Raw genomic sequence first — 19,954 nt, forward strand, 5'->3', positions numbered from 1 at the left:
GTTCCGGAGGTACGTTCTTAACCTGAAACTGTTCTTAACCTGAAGCACCACTTTAGCTAATGGGGCCTCCTGCTGCCGCTGCACCGCCGGAGCACGATTTCTGTTCTCATCCTGAAGCAAAGTTCTTAACCTGAGGTACTATTTCTGGGTTAGCGAAGTCTGTAACCTGAAGCGTATATAACCTGAAGTGTCTATAACCCGAGGTACCACTGTACTTTCTATGGGAAAGCGCACCTTGGTTTTGGAATGCTTTGATTTTGGAACAGACTTCTGGAATGGATTAAGTTTGAGAACCAAAGTACCACTGTACTTTAAAAGGTGGGGAGGGGTCATGGTTTGGTGGCAAAGCACACCATTTGCATACAGAATGTCCCCAAGTTTGATATCTGGCGTTGGGCAGACTTCAGATAGATGGGACCCTGGGCCAAGCACTTTCTCATAGGCCCCTCCTCTGACACGGGACTCTAGCAGTACCAGATTTCTGCAACAAGCCCCCCACAACACCCCCGATGTAGCCTCACTCCTGGGGCATTGTGGGAAATTAAAATGGCGGGTCGGTATGGCTGCCCAGTGTTGGTTGGTCACTTGTAACCCTACCTGGAGATGCATGGCTTTGAACCTTTTGGCTCAAAACAAAGAGTGGAATTAAATAGAAACAGGAGAGGTTGTTTTATATGGAGTCAGATATTGGCCCATTCAGCTCAGGATTGACAACACTGGCTGGCAGCTGCTGCTCTCCAGGATTTCAGACCTACACCTAGAGGTGTCAGGGGTTGAACCTGGGCCTTCCGAATCCAAACCAGGTGCTCTAAGCCGCACCCTTACTTTATGCTTTCAAAGATCAAACATGTCTTGGGGATCATTTATTTTATTAATGTTTTGTTACAGTGGGTTGAGCACATTATATTCCGGCCCCCCTTGAAAATATACCATCTCTTCTTTCTCCTCTTAATAAATTGTGAGGATTCCTCTCCATTTCGCATCGCCGTTCCGTTTCTCCTCACTTTCTCCCGCTGAGATGCTCAGAAGACAATGGGACCTTCGGCACTTGTCAAATCCAGCCTTCACTCCCAGTCGTCAGCAGTTTCCCTCAGAAGACTTCTTGGCACCTTGAAGGACGAGCGCCGAAGCTGAAGCTCTCTTTTGATGCCGCCACTTGGCTCGCCGATTCTTAAACCAAACCTGTGCGTTTCGTAAAAAGTGCCCCCGCAACAAAGAGAGGAAAAATTGGTCCACAATCCGACACGTGATTTTCCTCTTTAAAAGATGCTGTGGGTTTTATCCAGTGTTAGAGTGAACGGGCACAACTAACGTAGGTTCATTAATTTCAATGGGCCATAGCAAATGTTAGCAGTGCTCAGAGCAGACTCACTGAAACTGATGAACCTAGGTTGTATAATAATAAAGGGAAAGGGACCCCTGACCATTAGGTCCAGTCGTGGCCGACTCTGGGGTTGCGGCGCTCATCTCGGTTTATTGGCCGAGGGTGCCGGCGTACAGCTTCCGGGTCATGTGGCCAGCATGACTAAGCCGCTTCTGGCGAACCAGAGCAGCGCACGGAAACGCCATTTACCTTCCCGCTGGAGCGATTCCTATTTATCTACTTGCACTTTGACATGCTTTCGAACTGCTAGGTTGGCAGGAGCAGGGACCGAGCAACAGGAGCTCACCCCATCATATAATAATTATAATAATAATTTTCCCAGCCACTCTGGGCAGCTTCCAACAAACAATTAAAAATACATTAGTTGTGCCCATTAATTTCAAAGGGCCGTATGCAATGTTAGCCCTGCTCAGAGTAAACCCATTGAAATTAAAAGACATGACTGGCTTAGGTTCATTCATTTCAATGGGCTGTCTCTAGGGCTATCCTTACCCAGAGAAGACACATTGAAATTAATGGATATGAGGTCTACTCTGGGCAGACCTTGCATCGGATGCAACACAGTAACTGGATACAACCCTATTTGACCTCAAAATGCAAGTTCAAAATGCCCTCCCATCAGATGTCAAGGAAATAAACAACTATCTGACTTTTAGAAGACATCTGAAGGCAACCCTGTTTAGGGAAGTTTTTAATGTCTGGTGTTTTATCATGTTTTTAATATTCTGTTGGTAGTGGCTGGGGAAACCCAGCCAGATGGGCAGGGTATAAATATGATGATGATGATGATGAAATGAGAATATACCAAATAATATGAAATACATACAAAACAAAGCCAGTAATGTCTATCAGTCATGAAGGCTTTATATCAGTGGCTCCCAATTGGTGGTCTGCAAACCCCAGGGGGTCCGTGAAACCCACCCAGGGGATCCACAGCACCATTCACATAACAGAAACTACCAAGGAGGTATCAAAAAGTTTGGCATGGCTTTTGACAAATAGGGGGCCAGCATTACTTAGCCTATTGGGGACTTCTGCTATAAATTATGATGGATGCAGCAGAATGAGAGGCACAATAAGCTTCCAGTCACTGGGATCAACAGCTGGGCAGATATATTGCTTTCATGCCCAGCGTTTGGGCTTCGCAAAGCCATCTGGTTGTCCACCGTGGGAACAGAATGCTAAACTGGATGGACTTTTCCTTTCTGATGCAGCGAGGTTCTTGCGTTCTTAAAAAATTATCCCCAATTTAAACCAAGGTACCACTGCACTTACCTCCACTCTCTCTTCCTTCAGGTGAATCCGGTTAGCCAGGTGCTCTCTGGTAATGACATCTGGGTACTGGTTCTGGTGGAAGAGGGCTTCCAGGGCCTGCAGCTGGTCGTCCGTGAAGATGGTGCGGTGGCGGCGGGTCCGGCGCTGAATCTGGTGGAAAGCTTGCAGCTCGCTCTGGCTCCCGCGAGGGTTCTTGCACGGCCTGCCGACGGGATGAAAAACCCGCATGGGCCAGGGAAACCTTGAGTCTGCTAAAGGGAAAGTTTGGGATTCAGCGGGTTTGCCTTTTATCAGAGGCGTAGCAAGGGCAGGTGCTACCTGGTGTGAAAAATTTTTTGTCACCCCCCAATGATGTGGGTGGCGCTGTGGGTTAAACCACAGAGCCTAGGACTTGCTGATCAGAAGGTCAGCAGTTCGAATCCCCGTGACGGGGTGAGCTCCCGTTGCTCGGTCCCAGCTCCTGCCAACCTAGGAGTTTGAAAGCACGTCAAAGTGCAAGTAGATTAATAGGTACCGCTCCAGCGGGAAGGTAAACGGCGTTTCCGTGCGCTGCTCTGGTTCGCCAGAAGCAGCTTAGTCATGCTGGCTACATGACCCGGAAGCTGTACGCCGGCTCCCTCGGCCAGTAAAGCGAGATGAGCGCCGCAACCCCAGAGTTGGCCATGACTGGACCTAATGGTCAGGGGTCCCTTTACCTTTAACCCCCATTGAAATTATTAAAAGAAGGAAAAATAAGATACTTACAGCTGCAGGAGTTGTTTTCTGGTTTATTTACTTAACATTGTGAGCATAAGCACTTAAAACTTTCCCCCCCAACTTTGTTCTCACACCCCACCTCTCCTCCTGTGTGTTCCAGGGTTTGGGTCCTGAGTTGAGGGAGCTTTTGCTTCTCTCCTTCCCTCCCCCCTCCTGCCTCCTTCCCTTCCTCCCCCTGCCTGCCAGCCTCCTCCAGTAGCCCGGGAATGCGGGGCAACGGCGCACCACCCACCCGCAACTCCCAAGCCTCCCCCGAGCGGTCAAAACGAAGGGGGAAGGGAGCCAGCAAAGTGGCGCAGCTCCCCCCATGGTTCAGGGTAGGCTTGGGAGTCACAGGCGGGCAACGCGCCAAATGTCACCCCTCTCAGCGATGACACCAGGAGCAGTCCGCCTCCACCGCACACCCCTCCCTACGCCTCTGCCTTTTATGCAAAAAGCAAAATGTGTTTTTTTTAATGAGCTGGTCCAGCGTGTTATGCCAGACATGGCAGAGGCCCTGTGCTTACCTCTCCTTGATTCCCTCTGGAAGGGGGTGGTTTATTGGCATTTTGCAACGCTTGCAAATGGGCAAGTCGAGCAAAGGTGGAGACGCACGACTTCAAAACTCCCCAAGAGAGAGGTGGAGCCCACCACCCACATTTCAGATCTCTAGGCTGGCGCTCGGGAACCTCTGACTTTCCAAATGTTTTTGGACCGCATCTCCCATCATCCCTGGCTACTGGCCATGCTGACTGGGGCAGATGTGAACTGGAGTTCATCAATATCTGGAGGACAACCAGTTCCCCATCCCTGCTGGAGTTAGCCAGCACCCTAAAACGTTTACAGAACCCAAATTCTGTTTGATGTATCTTCCCATGCAGGTTTAACTGCAGTTTCTCAGTAATACTTTCATCTTCAAAGTTTATATTCATCTGTAACATGATGTATGTAATGATCCCAGTTTCTTATCCACTTCTATATACAGATTTTGACAATCAGTCCTTATTATTTCATCTAAGTGGTTCACAACCCATATTCCTAAATATTTTCCATTTTGCTTATTTGTCCATGTGGTTTTCTTTGCTTCCATAAGATCTTTTTTTAAAATAAAAATCGTTTGTGATATTTACCCTGAGCCATTCTGATTTATCATCAATTATTTTATAGCCTGATACCTTGCTACACACCTTCGTAACTTCTCTATGAGATTTTTCCGGGGAAGATATTGTCAGTACTACGATATCTGTGTACAGCAATATTTTTGTGTCTATGGGACCACATTGCACCCCTTTTATATCTATATTCTACCTGGTAGCTATTGCCTCAAAAATGAACTGCATTTTCATTAACAGATACTGGGTGCCTCCAGGCTGTTGCTGTTTTCAGGTGGGAGATTTAATCTCATACCAGCAAATGTAGCTTGCTTATGTATAGATGATTGGGAGGTCTTGCACAACAAACCTACTTTCCCCAAGAGGTCAGAGTATTTGTGATACAGAAAATGAGGGAGAAATGCACTGGAAAGTGTGGGATAACAACACAACATCTAACCTCTCTGTAAACAAATCAGAATGAATGCTTATTAAACAGGCAACATCATCTAGTCTCCCTGCTAACAAATCGGGACGAATGCTCAATGAACAAGTCAAATGCACTCTGTACCTAGAGAGCATTTTCCACCCAACTTTCCCCTCTCCCAGTAAATTCTACACATTTTGGACTGACTTTTGACCATTCTAAAAAAAAACAACAGCTTCTCCCTGGTGGGTTATAAAGTATTGTCATTTTCACAACCAGCCTTCCTCTGCCCTCCAGTGTGGCTGACAAATCCGTTATTTGTGAGAGGTTTCTAACCTTGTCACTTTTACCAGAGAGAAGAGGGAAAGGTTAGAATGATTTTATCAGATTGCAATATCCCCTGTATGTCAGACTGCAGCGGATCCATGATAAGATTTAGGGGGAAAGAAAAGTTGTGAATTGCAGGAAAGAGCATTAACTGAAGTAGAGGAGGGGTCTTGACTGACAAAGAGCTCTAAAATGCACAGGCCATTTACACCCCATAATGTGTGATGGATAAGCCAGTTTACCTTTGTCTCCCCCTTTAACCATGACTCAAAGTTCCCATCTACACTGTACACATGAAGCACCCCTGCCAGATGACTCCCCCCAAAGAATCCTGGGAGCTGTCATTTGTGAAGGGTGCTGGGAGTCATCAGCAGGCCCCGATTCCCCCATATAGAGCTACAATTCCCAGCATGGTTTAATGATCAATCCCCTTACCCAGGGACTCCGGGAGCTGTTATATAAACAAACACACCTATCCATTTTACAATGCAGTTCTCCTGAATTTCGAAGGGTTGCTGCATTCCTGTTTGGGTATAGTTTCGGAAACTGCACACTGGGGAGGTGCAAATCCAAACGCGAACTGAATGGAATTTCTCCCACACCCTTAGCTGACCCTGTGACCCTCTCCCAAACTTCTCTCCCCCTTCCCTTTATACTACACAGAATAGGGCAAATGCATCCCAACAAAGACCAAACTTCGGCTGGCAGCTCCCAGCAGCAGCCAGCTTCAGGCTTTGATCACCAGCAAACAGGGATACTCACTGAGCCAGTTTGCAGCCTCCTGCCAGGAGTAGGGACCGCTGTGAACACAGCAGCAGCAGCCGCAAGGTGCAGCGTCCACCTCTGCCTCTTCCACCTCCTCCTCCTCCTGCTGCAGGGGGCCAGCAGCCATGCCCCCCAGCGAGCGCAGCCCCTTGGGCTCACAGTCCAAGATCCCTCGGAAGCAGAACGGGAGGAGGACAGGGGGTCTTCGCTCAGCCGAGCCGGAGAGGATGTTCTCGATGGTGAAGGAGCACGGTTTCTTGAGGGTTCTCTTCCCAAGGTCTACTATGCCTGAAGGAGCTTCGGCAGACATCCTGCTCAAGGGACCTCAGCCACGCCGTCCTGCAAGAGAGAGACTTGACTTTTCGGGAATGGAACTGGGAAACTGGTTTTCAAAACGACGAGAAAGGGGAAATATGGAGCAGAACTAACGTTTTGGCTTCTTGCAGGATGTGCGTGTGTGTGTGTCTGGGGGGAGCTCAGCTTCTTATCCAACCTCCTGGGCCATTTTTTATTATATATGCTGGCAGACAAACAAGATCACATGCATATATATCCCAGAACCAGCCCCCTGTCTGCCCACCTAAGCGAGCTTGCTTGATAACCAACGGCACCCTAAATATATACGTATATATCTATATAATCCTTCTTGGATAGGAAACCATAAACCCCCTGCTGGAATAAAATAAATTCTAACTAATCTTGACAGCTTTGTGAAGGGTTAGTGTGGATCTAAGATTTAGCTAATCCTACAGAAATGACTCTGGAAGGAAATCTGATTTCTCTATCTCAAGTGTAGATTTGAGGTGGTTATGAGGTCCATTGTGTCGGAATCCTCCCGTTCAAGTCAGGGGGAGAGAAAAGCTGTTTCTCAGGCCCAGAAATGGCCCAGAAGGATTAAGTCCTTTTTAAAAAAGAGAGAGAGAGAGAGAAAAGCAAATTATCCTTTTCTTTGGCCAAATGAAAGCTTTACCATCAAAAGGGAACTGTCATATCGCACAATATGGAGCGGGATTGGAAGCGAATGGCAGGACACAGGGAGAGTTTAGCTTGACGATAGAAAATGGGCACCAGCAGCCAAAACACTTTGCAAGCCAAGGTTTTTCCCCGAAAGCCAATTTATTTCCCCATCCCGAGAACTAGAAAAGTTGTCAAGTTGTGGGACGTTTCCCCAAAATGATACAGGTTGTCTTTTTAATACATAAATATCCAGGCAGTCCCAGACAGATTTGGACAGTCCTTACATCTAGCCGGGACCATCTGTGGTTTGGGGGACTGTATTAAAATGTCACAACTTTTCCTGACATCCTTGGGATACCTGGGACTTTTAAAATACTTTGCATCCTTCATAATCTGGTGGTTCCCTCCATGCAAGAAGTGAGGTTACAGGGAACCAGGCAGAGGGCCTTCTTGGTAGTGGTGCCCGCCCTGTGGAACGCCCTCCCATCAGATGTCAAGGAAATAAACAACTATCTGACTTTTAGAAGACATCTGAAGGCAGCCCTGTTTAGGGAAGTTTTTAATGTTTGATGCTGTATTGTGTTTTTGATATTCTTTTGGGAGCCGCCCAGAGTGGCTGGGGAAACCCAGCCAGATGGGCGAGGTATAAATAATACATTATTATTATTATTATTATTATTATTATTATTATTATTATTATTATTATCATCATATTCATCTTAACATCGTGCGAAATGTAGAGCTATGCTTATTCCCAGAATTGCTTTTAAGACATTTTAAAAAAAAATCCATTTGTGGGTTTGTCACACTGGGTTCCCACTGGGAAGAAGGGTGCGATATATATTGGAAAAACTGAAATAATCAACAAATGGTGGCATGTTGGCTGCCATGTGCATACATCTTCATGTCTTTTTCAATGTTTGCCGAGCTCTTTTTATCATGCCTTACCCAGAGATGTCTGTTGCAGGGGGAATAAATACAAAACTGGGGGAGTAAACAATTCAACAATGGTAATTGTTGGAAACTACGGTATCAGACAACAAACATTCCCTTTGAACTATTTTTGTGTCCTAAATGAATGAATGGGGGGCAATCGTTGATAACCATGAGGGTCATGTAGGGCTCTGAGCTGACAGGTGGAGATCAGCAGACCACTGAGGCATAGCTTCCCTTTTTTTAAGGTCAATTCCCTTATTCCGAATAGGATTCCTCAAAAGAAAAGGGAAACGTTGACAGCTATGCACCGAGGCTGTTGGGTATGAGGACCAAGAGAACCTTCAGGACCACTAGGGCTTCTGTGACCAGAGCCCAGACCCTCTCGGTCACCTTCCCTTGAGGGACCAAGCACCTCCCATGAAGTGAGGTAAGGTAGTCACCTCAGGTGGCAAATCTGGTCTCCCCCATGCCCACTGGCCACCTCCTCTACATCTGCCCACTGCTGCCACCCCCATTCCTGCGTCTGGCTAGTGATGGGTAGCAATGGCTATGTGTGAAGGAAGTGGCCTTCTGTGACAGGTGAGGTGGAGGAGGTTGTGATGGAGCCAGACACAGAGGAGAGAGGTGGCAGCAGCCACCACACAAGGAGGAGAGAGTTGGTGGCAGGGAAGAGTGGCAAAGCTGCAAAACATCTTGGCCTGGCCCTGGGTTATGGGATGGAGAAGTACCCGTCTTCAGGCCAGAGAGCCGGTCCTTTAAGGCTTTGAAGTCCTAGAAGAGGTTGTTGGAAGACACAGGCTTAAAATATGGGTAGGCAAACTAAGGACCGGGTGCTGGATCTGGCCCAATTGCCTTCTAAATCTGGCCCACGGATGGTCCGGGAATCAGCATGTTTTTACATGAGTAGAATGTGTGCTTTTCTTTAAAATGCATCCCTAGGTTATTTGTGGGGCATAGGAATTCATTCATCCCCCCCCCAAAAAAATATAGTCCGGCCCCCCACAAGGTCTGAGGGAGAGTGGACCGGCCCCCTGCTGAAAAAGTTTGCTGACCCCTGGATTAAAAGGTCTCAGTCTTGCACCTCACCTCTGCCAGAGCAACTTGTTTGTTTGGAGCTGTCCGTGGTCCTGAAACGTCTATCCAGTCTTGCCCGCCCATCCTTGCGGCTTTCTCTGTGGGACCAGAACAGGACAGTGGGAATAAGGGGCAACAGATGAGATGGGGTTGCCTAAAGGCTACCAGAAAAGCTGGATACAGTGGTACCTCGGGTTACATACGCTTCAGGTTACAGACGCTTCAGGTTACAGACTCCACTAACCCAGAAATAGTACCTCGGCTTAAGAACTTTGCTTCAGGATGAGAACAGAAATCGTGCACTGGCGGTGCAGCAGTATCTGTGGGATTGAGTGTGGGTATATATGAATATTTTAAAGGATTGTATGAAATGTATGTTTGTACTGTGGTATCTCGGGTTAAGTACTTAATTCATTCCGGAGGTCTGTTCTTAACCTGAAACTGTTCTTAACCTGAAGCACCACTTTAGCTAATGGGGCCTCCTGCTGCCGCTGCGTCGCCGGAGCCTGATTTCTGTTCTTATCCTGAAGCAAAGTTCTTAACCCGAGGTACTATTTATGGGTTAGCGGAGTCAGTAACCTGAAGCGTATGCAACCCAAGGTACCACTGTATGTTTGTATATTCGTAATATGTATGTATTAATGTTGAATTATTTTAATAATAAAATATTTGTGTTAAAAAAAATTGAAAAGAAAGAAAAGAAAAGCAGCCTTATCACCCTACAAATATGAAGCAGGGTTTTTTTGGGGGGGCGGGGGAGCCGGTCCAGTTGGCAGGGCTTGTAGCAGCCATAGTCATACAACCCGAAGCAGATTGATTCCCCCCTCTGCACGCCTGCGCATACGCACATCACCTGCAACAAAGATTTTCTCCCGCACGCACGCCCCCAATCACTAGTTTGCCCTCCCCACCTCCCTAACCATACAGGGTCCTATACACTTAGCCTATTAGTCCTTCTGCTGATTGCTTTCTTTCATTCTCCCCATACCTTTCACTTTGGGCCAAATAGACTGGTAATGCTTCTTTTATCAAAGAATTATGGGATTTAAGACCCAGATTTCACAAAGAGGACTTTTGATAGCAGCCGGTAATCAAAACCCAATCGCCAGGCGCGTCTATGCAACCCCTGGTCCCTGGAAAAGGCCAAATAAGTAAGAGGGGATTTATATTGATGTTGTGTTTACCGAGATAAGATCTCCCGGGTTATTCCATATTAGAAAAAAAGAGAAAGAGAGGGGGAAATAAAACAAGGGGGGGCAGAGAAGGCGAAATGCAGACAAGCCGGAGACAATGTAGAGATATGGATAAAGAGAATAGAAAAGAGGGGCCTTTTATCGTTTTCGTATTGGGGAAAAGAGATTCTAAAACCATTATAAGGATTAGCAAACATAAAAAAAAGTTAATCTGCTTTAGCTGTTCGTTTGTCAAAAGTGAATTCACAGGGTTGGAAAATCCTTCCTGTGATGAAGCCTGAGTTGCCTCTCCCCCCCCCCCCCCGCCGCCACCCCCAAAAATTCCATTCTTCAGCAACAGGGTCTTCTGAGCCTGAGGAAAAGAAAAAAGAACTGTGTATGTGTGTTTTCTCCAGAGGAGTCAATTCAGAATAAAGCAGAGCCTTGACCCTTAAAGAATAATTTAAAGAGCATTCACCTAACGCAGGGTTGGGGGACATTTTCCAGCCAGAGGGCCACACTCCCTTTTAGATGACTTTCCAGGGGCCACACAGAGTGGCTGTGGAAAGCCACTTAGATGGACAGGGTATTATTATTATTATTATTATTATTGAATCGGATGTCCCTATTTCCCTCAGAGAAATGTTGGAGGGTACGGCATCCATGCATTGGAGAGGTGCATGTAGGAACCCTGAGTTTTAGAAGACATCTGAATGCACCCATGTTTAGGGAAGTTTTTAATTTTTGATGTTTTATTGTGTTTTTAATATTCTGTTGGGAGCCACCCAGAGCGGCTGGTAAAATCCAGCCAGATGGGCGGGGTATAAATAATAAAGCATTATTATTATTATTATTATAGGGATGTGGGTAGCACTGCGGGTTAAACCACAGAGCCTAGGACTTGCTGATCAGAAGGTCGGCGGTTCAGATCCCTGCGATGGGGTGAGCTCCCGTTGCTCGGTCCCAACTGCTGCCAACCTAGCAGTTCGAAAGCACGTCAAAGTGCAAGTAGATAAATAGGTACCACTCTGGCGGGAAGGTAAACGGCGTTTCCGTGCGCTGCTCTGGTTCGCCAGAAGCGGCTTAGTCATGCTGGCTACATGACCCGGAAGCTGTACGCTGGCTCCCTCGGCCAATAAAGCGAGATGAACGCTGCAACCCCAGAGTCAATCACGACTGGACCTAATGGTCAGGGGTCCCTTTACCTTATTATTATTATTATTATTATTATTATTATTATTATTATTATTATTATTATCCTCTTTGCAGAAGTATGACTACTGGGCCAGGCAAAAGGCGTTCCTGTTAGTGTATAAAGCCCTTACATGTTCACCTTCAATGTTCACTTGCCTGCTTCGATCTGCTGAATTGGCACTATTGCAGGTGCTACATGATGCTCACCCCACGCTGGAAAGAAAGAAATATTTCAGTATGTCACCTTTGACATTGGGCCGGCACCTTTGCCGTAACTCTTTCTCAGCACTTGCTTTAAAAAACGGTCATGACTTCAGAAGGATGTAACCATCAACCCCCTTTTCCCAGGGAACTCTGGGAATTGTAGGTCTGTGGGAGGAAGAGGGGCCTCTTAAGAACTCTCAGCACCCTGAACAAACTACAGTTCCCAGTATACTTTGGGGGAAGTCATGGCTGTTTAAAGTGGTAGCATCCCGTTTTTTAATGAATGGTACTGATGAAAACTTGTATTAATAGCCAAATGATGGGGGAAACTTAAGAGGACATGAATGGTATCAGCAAATATGGTCCATTACTTTAACAGAAAAATTCTCTCTGCAAATGAAAGACGGGAAAGCTTTAACAACTAAAAAGCCGTTCCCTGACAGCATGATTCAGTTTTATCATTTATGTTGCACAGAAGGAACGTGATCCTCCATCTACACATGGACTTCTGTGGCAGGATTTGTTGTTTAGTCGTTTAGTCATGTCCGACTCTTCGTGACCCCATGGACCAGAGCACACCAGGCACTCCTGTCTTCCACTGCCTCCCGCAGTTTGGTCAAACTCATGCTAGTAGCTTCGAGAGCACTGTCCAACCATCTCGTCCTCTGTCGTCCCCTTCTCCTTGTGCCCTCCATCTTTCCCAGCATCAGGGTCTTTTCCAGGGAGTCTTCTCTTCTCATGAGGTGGCCAAAGTAATGGAGTCTCAGCTTTGTTGTAAATAAAAATATGCCCTTTTCCCTTATGGGGTATCCAAGAGCCCATACAGAGTCCTTACATAGGTTCCCTATTGGTAGGAGAAAATAACAGAGGCCAACCAGAGAATATTGAGAAGCAAAGCAGCTAGTAAGCTTGATCTTTATTGATCTGTTGCAACAGGGTGCTCCCCTCACACGCAGGAGAGGAAGAGGACCCAGAACAATGCTGTGCAAGGGCTTATAAAGACTTTTGAAATTCCCATTCTGTAGATCAAGACCACCCCCAGAAACATTATGCATTCATCACAGAAGGGGTGTAACCTAAGACCACCCCTCAGATACATCCCACCTACATCACAGAAATTTAAATGTTGTTTTTCTCCTGTTACAGTTTATCTCCTGTCTGGCAAGTTACTTGATTGGATTTCCTGGGGAGCCTGGCCATTCTTTTGTAGTGGTAAAATACTTATTTCCTGGGCCAGGTCACAGGCTCACACCTTGTATCTTAAATGTGTCCTTAAGACAGGATTTGTGAGGAAAGAGACAATGGGGAGACTTTTCCATTTTGACCATGCAGAGAAACATTTGCTCAGTTTAGGAATCAAAATGGTTCCAGGTTGGCTTTCCTGTGCTGATCTATGTACATGTGGTTATGAACGTTGCCATATATCTAAGACCATAAAATTCCTATCACAGCTTCAGGATCTGTCCTTCCAGTGAGCACTCAGGGCTGATTTTCTTCAGAATGGAGAGGTTTGATTTTCTTGCAGTCCATGGGACTCTCAAGAGTCAGGATATTATAAGATAATTCCAATTAATAAGAAAGCCTGTGAGGTGCAGTGGTTACACTGTCAGACAACGACCTGGGAGACCAGGGTTCAAATACCCACTTGGCCATGAAACACATTGACTGGCCTTAGGCAAGTCACTGCCTCTCAGACTAAACTACCTCACAGGGTTGTTGTGAGGATTAAAGGAGGAGGGGGAGAACCATAGTGCGCTACCTCAATCTCCTTGGAGAAAGCACAATGAATAAAATAAGACTTGATTAATTAAGCCAAAATATATTGCACGCTTTGGGCTGCGTATGTACGTTCAAAAGAAATGACAACACTTACAAACCAACGACAATAATAATGGAAAGGTAAAAAGGTAAAAAGGTAAAGGACCCCGGACGGTTAAGTCCCATCAAAGACGACTATGGGATGCGGCGCTCATCTTGCTTTCAGGCCGAGGGAGCCGGTGTTTGTCCACATATGGCCAGCATGACTAAACTGCTTCTGGTGCAACAGAACACCATGATGGAAACCAGAGCGCATGGAAACGCCCTTTACCTTCCCACCACAGTGGTACCTATTTATCTACTTGCACTGGTGTGCTCTCGAACTGCTAGGTTGGCAGGAGCTGAGATGGAGCAACGGGGCTCACTCCGTCGCGGGGATTCAAACCGCTGACTATCTGATAGGCAAGCCCAAGTGGCACCTGCCCTGTGGAACGCCCTCCCATCAGGTGTCATAGAGATAAACAACTACCTGGCATTCAGAAGACATCTTAAGGCAGCCCTGTTCAGGGAAGTTTTTAAATATGTAACGTCTTAGTGTATTTTTGGTTTTTGTGGAAGCTGCCCAGAGTGGCTGGGGAAACCCAGCCAGATGGGCGGGGTACAAATAAATTATTATTATTATTATTATTAGGTGGAAAGCAGAGTTGGAGAGAGATGTGGCCTGCAGAGGGCGGATGTGTCTGGGGAAAGTTCCAAGGGCCAGATATAAATATTTGGAGGGCCAAATGTGGCCCTCAGGCCTGAGCTTCCCTGCCCACAGTGCCACCTGCGTCCATAATAAAGGAAAGGCTTACTTTGAAAATTGAGAAGGGTGGAAATTCTGCTTTGCATGCAGAAGGATCCCGGGTCCGGCCCCCGGCCTCCTCAATATATTATTCTCTCCCTGAAACCCTGGGGAACGGCTGCAGGTACAGCTGCTGCCAGCCCGTGCAGGCAACACTGAACTCGGTGGACCATTCGTCTGACGGCCAGGCATCTTTCAACGGTAGGAAGAGCTGCTAGGAGCAGAGCTGCCGTGCGAGCGCTAGATGGCGCTGGAGAGGCCCCGAAGTGGCTCCGCTCTGTGCTGCGCGCTCTATGGCAGAAGCCTCTTCCTGCTTGCTCCACGCTGGAGTTTTTGCAGATGTGCCAAGGGGATTCCTGGGATCAGCCTTGGCTTTTCCCGGTCCCGCGAGGACCATGAGCGCAGAGCAGGAGCTGGAGAGCTGCCTGAGGCATTATAAGGCTCTGGGGCAGGAGGAAGGCGCCAGGAACACCTGCCAGGCTTTGCTCTTGGTCCTGGAGAAACTCAAGCAGTTTGCAGGGTAAGTAAGTCTGAGAATGCGCGTGGCTTTTTGCAGAATATCTGTGTGTGTGTGTGTGTGTGTGTGTGTGTGTGTGTGTGTGTGATGTATAAGCATAGCTGTCATCTTTTCCCTTTTCTTGCGAGGAATCCTGTTCGGAATAAGGGAATTTCCCTTTTAAAAAGGGGAAAAGTTGACAGTTATGCATATAAGCTTTACCTAGAAGCTAAACAAGCTATAGCTTAGGTCCCAGCTCTCTAGCCCCCCGTCCCCCAAAAAAATGTAAACGAAAGAAACACCTGGATGTACATTTTCAAAATTTAAGATAAAAAACAAATAAAATAAAACCTACGTCCAGTGTTGTAAACAAAACCCGCCCTTCTTCCCTTATGGGGTATCCAAGAGCCCATATAGAGTCCTTAAGTGGGTTCCCTATGGGTAGAAGAAAAGAACAGAGGCCAGCCAGAGAATGGGACGCGGGTGGCGCTGTGAGTTAAACCACAAAGCCTAGGACTTGCTGATCAGAAGGTCGGCAGCGACGGGATGAGCTCCCGTTGCTCGGTCCCTGCTCCTGCCAACCTAGCAGTTTGAAAGCATGTCAAGGTGCAAGTAGATAAATAGGTACCACTCCGGCGGGAAGGCTAACGGCGTTTCCGTGCGCTGCTCTCGTTTGCCAGAAGCGGCTTAGTCATGCTGGCCACATGACCCAGAAGCTGTACGCCATCTCCCTCGTCCAATAAAGCGAGATGAGCACCGCAACATCAGAGTTGCTAGGTTGGCAGGAGCAGGGACCAAGCAACAGGAGCTCACCCCGTCACAGGGATTCGAACTGCCAACCTTCTGATCAGCAAGTCCTAGGCTCTGTGGTTTAACCCACAGCGCCACCCGCGTCCCTATAACAAACTTAGTTGGTCTCTAAGGTGCTACTGGAAGGATTTTTTATTATTATTATTAATGTACTTCTTAATTGTATTTCAGTTCAACAATTACTTTGATAAAATACATATTTTGTTATGTGCAAATGGCTTTAGATACCTATTAGGTCCATAAATTATCATATAGCATATATTCAACACAAAAACCAGCGACAATTTGTTGTTGGCAAATGACAGCTTGGCCCCATTACCTTCAGTAGCTTAGGGCCTCATCAAACCTAAATGCGGCCCTGTGTGTTTGTGTGCGCGCGCAGCAACAACAACAAGCATATTAAAAATGTTTTTATTTTATTATAAACATCTTTACTGAAAGGTCAAAAAGTACCGTACATAATTACATGTGAAATAAAAGAAGAAAAAAGAAACAGAACCCATGTAGAAAGCAAAATAAAGGGAGGGGAACCCTAAACTGTTTACTGTACTTTACAAGCAACAAGCATATTACAAATGTTATCTACTACCCTTTTGCAGGGGTTGTGGCATTGTGTAACATTAATGTCTCACAACGAATGAAACTGATCTGTAGAAAACGCAACTTGAAAAAAGAGACAATGCACGTGTTTTTGTAAGCTAAGAAATCTTTAATAAAAATATATTTTAAAGACATCATGTCATGAAACCATGTAAGAGTTTCAAAACTAGAAATGAGCTTTTTATCATTATTTATGCAGATAGTTGCATATACGTATCAGAGTGGTTAGCAGCAGTTGTATGCAAACCCATACAATAAAAACCATATAAGAATTATAAAATAGGCAATGAACTATTGTTTATCTATTGATTAGGATATGCAAATATCTATTTACCGCTGCTGATGAGAAACGTATCAGAGCGGCTTGCAACGGTCTATACATATAGCCATAGAATAAAAATAAATAAATTGGAAACTGGTTAACTGCTATGGAAAGATGTCTTCTTTAGTTGCCTGCAGTTTTCAGCAGGCGTCTGAGAGCAGAAGGTGCTTGCTGAATCAATTGGCAGGGAGTTCCACAAGACTGGGTTGACGACACAAGTTCAGCTTGTGGCTGTTCAAATCGGAGAATGACCAGTAATAATGATTATTATTATTGATTAGAACTTTTTAGTTGCTTGTTAAACGAACAGGTCCCCAACTGACTTGCAACATACAGTGGTACCTCAGGTTAAGTACTTAATTCGTTCCGGAGGTCCGTTCTTAACCTGAAACTGTTCTTAACCTGAAGCACCACTTTAGCTAATGGGGCCTCCTGCTGCTGCCGTGCCACCGGAGCACGATTTCTGTTCTCATCCTGAAGCAAAGTTCTTAACCTGAAGCACTATTTCTGGGTTAGCAGAGTCTGTAACCTGAAGCGTATGTAACCTGAAGCATATGTAACCCGAGGTACCACTGTATTTAAAAGCATATACACAGGTAGAAAATGTTTCGTCATAAGAACACATCACGCAAAGCGCACTTGTGTAAAATGCATGCCATTTATAAAGCTTGCGGACACACACACACACACACACACAGCTGCTAATTATGCTGGTCTTTGATATTTTTCAGAGGTTCTGTGAAGAGATGTCGAGAGAAAAACCTGGAGGAGGCTTTTCAGCACTTGGTGCAAGCGAGCAAAGGACTGGGGGAACTGAGCCGTGAGGATTTTCTGCCGCTGCTCCGCTGCGTGCTCGCTTGTCAAATGGAGACGGCCAGCTCCAGCGCTTTCCATCGACTTGAGAAGGTGTGCTTATGCGCAAATCGAATTCATTGGCAGCACCACGCATGGATGAATTGCGGAACCCCCTGTCATGAGAAGTTGGGATGGACTCCACGTTGAACAGCTTTAAAAGAAACACCAGAAGAGCTGGCTGGATCAGGCCAATGGCCTATTTAGTACAGAAGCACAAGAGCCCTTTCCCATCCGGTGCTTTCCAGCAACTCGGATTATGTTTATTATGATTATTTTAGTCTCTTTATCTTGCCCAGAGCCTAGTAGCCACTGATAGTCCTCTCCTCCAGGAATTTGCCCAGTCCTTTTAAAAGCCATCCTTCTTGGTGTCTGTCGCTGCTTGCAGTGGGAGGGAGTTCCATAGTTTAACTATACGCTGCGTGAAAAAGTCCTTTGTTTTATCTCCAGCATTCAGGTGCATTCAATGTCTCCTGAGTTCTAGTTTGAGAGAAGGAGAAATACTTTTCTTCTGTATACTTTCTCCATGCCGGGCATAATTTTATAAAGTTCTAACATGTCACATCTTGAAGTGATGGACATGAGGCAGGAGTTGATAATGCAGGTGAGCTGCGCACAGGTGAGCTGCATGCGAGCTGCTGGCCAGCCCTGTGGAGCCTCCTTTTATTGAGACAAACATGCAAACCAGGCAGATACATTTTGGGCTGTGACCTTTACACATCTTCTGGTCCCGAGATCGTGGGGTGGTACAAAGTTATTTTGGCACCTGTTTCCACCGCGTCATTTTCCCCTTGCACAGTGTATGACGAAGGAGACAAAAGGTCTCAGGGAGAAAGGTTACAGACAAGACACCGCAGACTACTGAGACCGCAAAAGGTTAGACAGAGGCAACGATGTTCAGACAGCCGTGGCTTTGTCCGTGAGGGGTGTGTGTGCTCCGCACCCCAAGGTCACGCGTGCAAGCAAGCTGAGGCTGCCTGCGGGTGGGGAGTGTGTTCCCTCTGGACCCCACTCCCCACTCCGCCATAATCCCTACAACCTCTTACTTGTGTTTTCTCAAAACTGAAAAGTTCTCCCCAAAACTGAAAAGCCCATTTAATGAAAAGGAATTGTGGCAGGTGAACCATGGAGGAAATGGCTGAGAAGGGCTAATAGTTGCAGTGTCTACTATATATGCTGTATGCTCTGGGAATATTGGCAATAAACCTCTGGATACCAGATATTGTTGTGAAATAGTAGGAGATCCCTGTGGCATTGGTGTTCCGCTTCTGGGCTTTGGCCACTTTAGGAAACGGGGTCCTGGAATAGATCGACCAAGGCTAGCCAGTAGGGAGCTTGCCAGATGTTGGGCTCCCAACTCCCATCAGCCTCAGCCAGCGCCATCAAGGATGATTGGGGTTGTAGTCTCTATCGGTACTCTTGTGCTCTTAGGTAGTTTGTTGTTGTTTAGTCGTTTAGTCGTGTCCAACTCTCCGTGATCCCATGGACCAGAGCACGCCAGGCACTCCTTTCTTCCACTGCCTCCCGCAGTTTGGTCAGACTCATGTTTGTAGCTTCAAGAACACTGTCCAACCATCTCGTCCTCTGTCGTCCCCTTCTCCTTGTGCCCTCCATCCTTCCCAACATCAGGGTCTTTTCCAGGGAGTCTTCTCTTCTCATGAGGTGGCCAAAGTATTGGAGCCTCTGCTTCAGGATCTGTCCTTCCAGTGAGCACTCAGGGCTGATTTCCTTCAGAATGGAGAGGTTTGATCTTCTTGCAGTCCATGGGACTCTCAAGAGTCTCCTCCAGCACCATAATTCAAAAGCATCAATTCTTCAGCGATCAGCCTTCTTTAATGTACAGTCATACCTCGGATTATAGACGCTTCAGGTTGCACACCGCGCCAAACCCGGAAGTACCGGAATGGGTTACTTCCTGGTTTTGGCGCTCACGCATGCGCAGAAGTACTAAATCACACTTTGCACATGCGCAAAAGCACCAAATCGCAACCAGCGCGTGTGCAGACGCATCGCTGCGGGTTGCGAATGTGCCTCCCGCACGGATCATGTTCGCAACCCGAGCGTCCACTGTATAGGTCATTTTCTTGCTTTCAACTAGCCATTGGACAGCGGTCCCAGCTGTGCCTCTTGCCCTACTCTCTTAAAATGGCCAACGAAGTGTCTAGGAACCTGGCAACCCTAGTTGATGGAGGGGGAGAGAGGAAGAGATAATGACCCTTGACTTCAAAGAAGCAGAAATGTCCGAAGACATTCCTCTCCCAGAGCTACAATTCCTCTTCCCAGGGAACTCTGGGAATTGTAGTTCTTTGAAGGGAACAGGTTTTTTTTATAGCAACTCTGTGCACTCGGAACAAACTACAGCTCCCCTAATTTCTTCTCATAGCTGTTTAAAGTGGTATTGTAGTGGGTGTGAATGTGGCTGTAATATGTCCAGGATTGATTCCCTCTTCTCCCTTAGATTGTTGCAAAACTGTCGGAAGGGAACAATGGATCCTTGGTCACGGAGCAGCTGAATAGGTGCATGGCCAGCCTGGCTGAAGACGAGGAGGTGAGAGAAAGTTTTGTTTCACCCTCTTGAAAATATCGCCTTCTTCAGGCATTGTTTACTTCATCATCATCATCATTTATCATTTATACCCCACCCATCTGGCTGGGTTTCCCCAGCCACTGTGGGCGGCTTCCAACAGGATATTCAAAACACAATAAAACACCAAACATTAAAAACTTCCCT

General features: G+C 46.5%; 2 protein-coding genes across 5 annotated transcripts in view; one reads left to right on the forward strand and one right to left on the reverse strand.

Moving 5' to 3' along the window:
• Positions 1-852: 852 nt before the first annotated feature.
• Positions 853-14,339, reverse strand: GSC2 (goosecoid homeobox 2). Of its 3 annotated transcripts, none has more exons than XM_081893518.1 (5): positions 14,154-14,339; positions 8,984-9,069; positions 6,002-6,343; positions 2,660-2,907; positions 853-1,182 (listed from the first exon to the last, which is right to left on the reverse strand). In XM_081893518.1, the coding sequence occupies exons 3-5, from the start codon at positions 6,312-6,314 to the stop codon at positions 1,078-1,080; spliced, it is 666 nt and encodes a 221-aa protein (XP_081749644.1). In that variant the 5' UTR covers positions 6,315-6,343; positions 8,984-9,069; positions 14,154-14,339; the 3' UTR covers positions 853-1,077. The 3 variants fall into 3 exon arrangements, with proteins under 3 accessions (XP_081749644.1, XP_081749642.1, XP_081749643.1); XM_081893516.1 differs by having other exon boundaries at positions 2,660-2,910; positions 14,154-14,338; XM_081893517.1 differs by lacking the exon at positions 8,984-9,069 and having other exon boundaries at positions 2,660-2,910.
• An 82-nt stretch (positions 14,340-14,421) lies between these two features.
• LOC309359481 (tRNA (32-2'-O)-methyltransferase regulator THADA-like) overlaps positions 14,422-19,954 on the forward strand; it is a 63,574-nt gene continuing 58,041 nt past the window's right edge. The window contains exons 1-3 of one of the 2 annotated variants that reach the window (XM_081893177.1): positions 14,422-14,663; positions 17,103-17,277; positions 19,682-19,771. In XM_081893177.1, the coding sequence (XP_081749303.1) occupies positions 14,437-14,663; positions 17,103-17,277; positions 19,682-19,771 (492 nt within the window). In that variant the 5' untranslated portion in view covers positions 14,422-14,436. The remainder of the gene's footprint in view (positions 14,664-17,102; positions 17,278-19,681; positions 19,772-19,954) is intronic. The other variant, XM_081893178.1, reaches the window with a different exon arrangement.

Source organism: Podarcis melisellensis (assembly GCF_964234715.1).
Source record: "Podarcis melisellensis genome assembly, chromosome: 16".
NCBI classification, from domain to species: domain Eukaryota; kingdom Metazoa; phylum Chordata; class Lepidosauria; order Squamata; family Lacertidae; genus Podarcis; species Podarcis melisellensis.

Excerpts from the sequence above, each read along its gene's own strand:
- GSC2 (XM_081893517.1), bottom strand. The coding sequence starts at position 6,314 with ATGTCTGCCGAAGCTCCTTCAGGCATAGTAGACCTTGGGAAGAGAACC. Across the intron at positions 2,911-6,001 it reads GGAGGCTGCAAACTGGCTCA|CAGACTCAAGGTTTCCCTGG; the intron begins GTGAGTATCCCT and ends CTTTCCCTTTAG. Across the intron at positions 1,183-2,659 it reads TGAAGGAAGAGAGAGTGGAG|GTTTGGTTTAAGAATCGGCG; the intron begins GTAAGTGCAGTG and ends CGAAACGCACAG.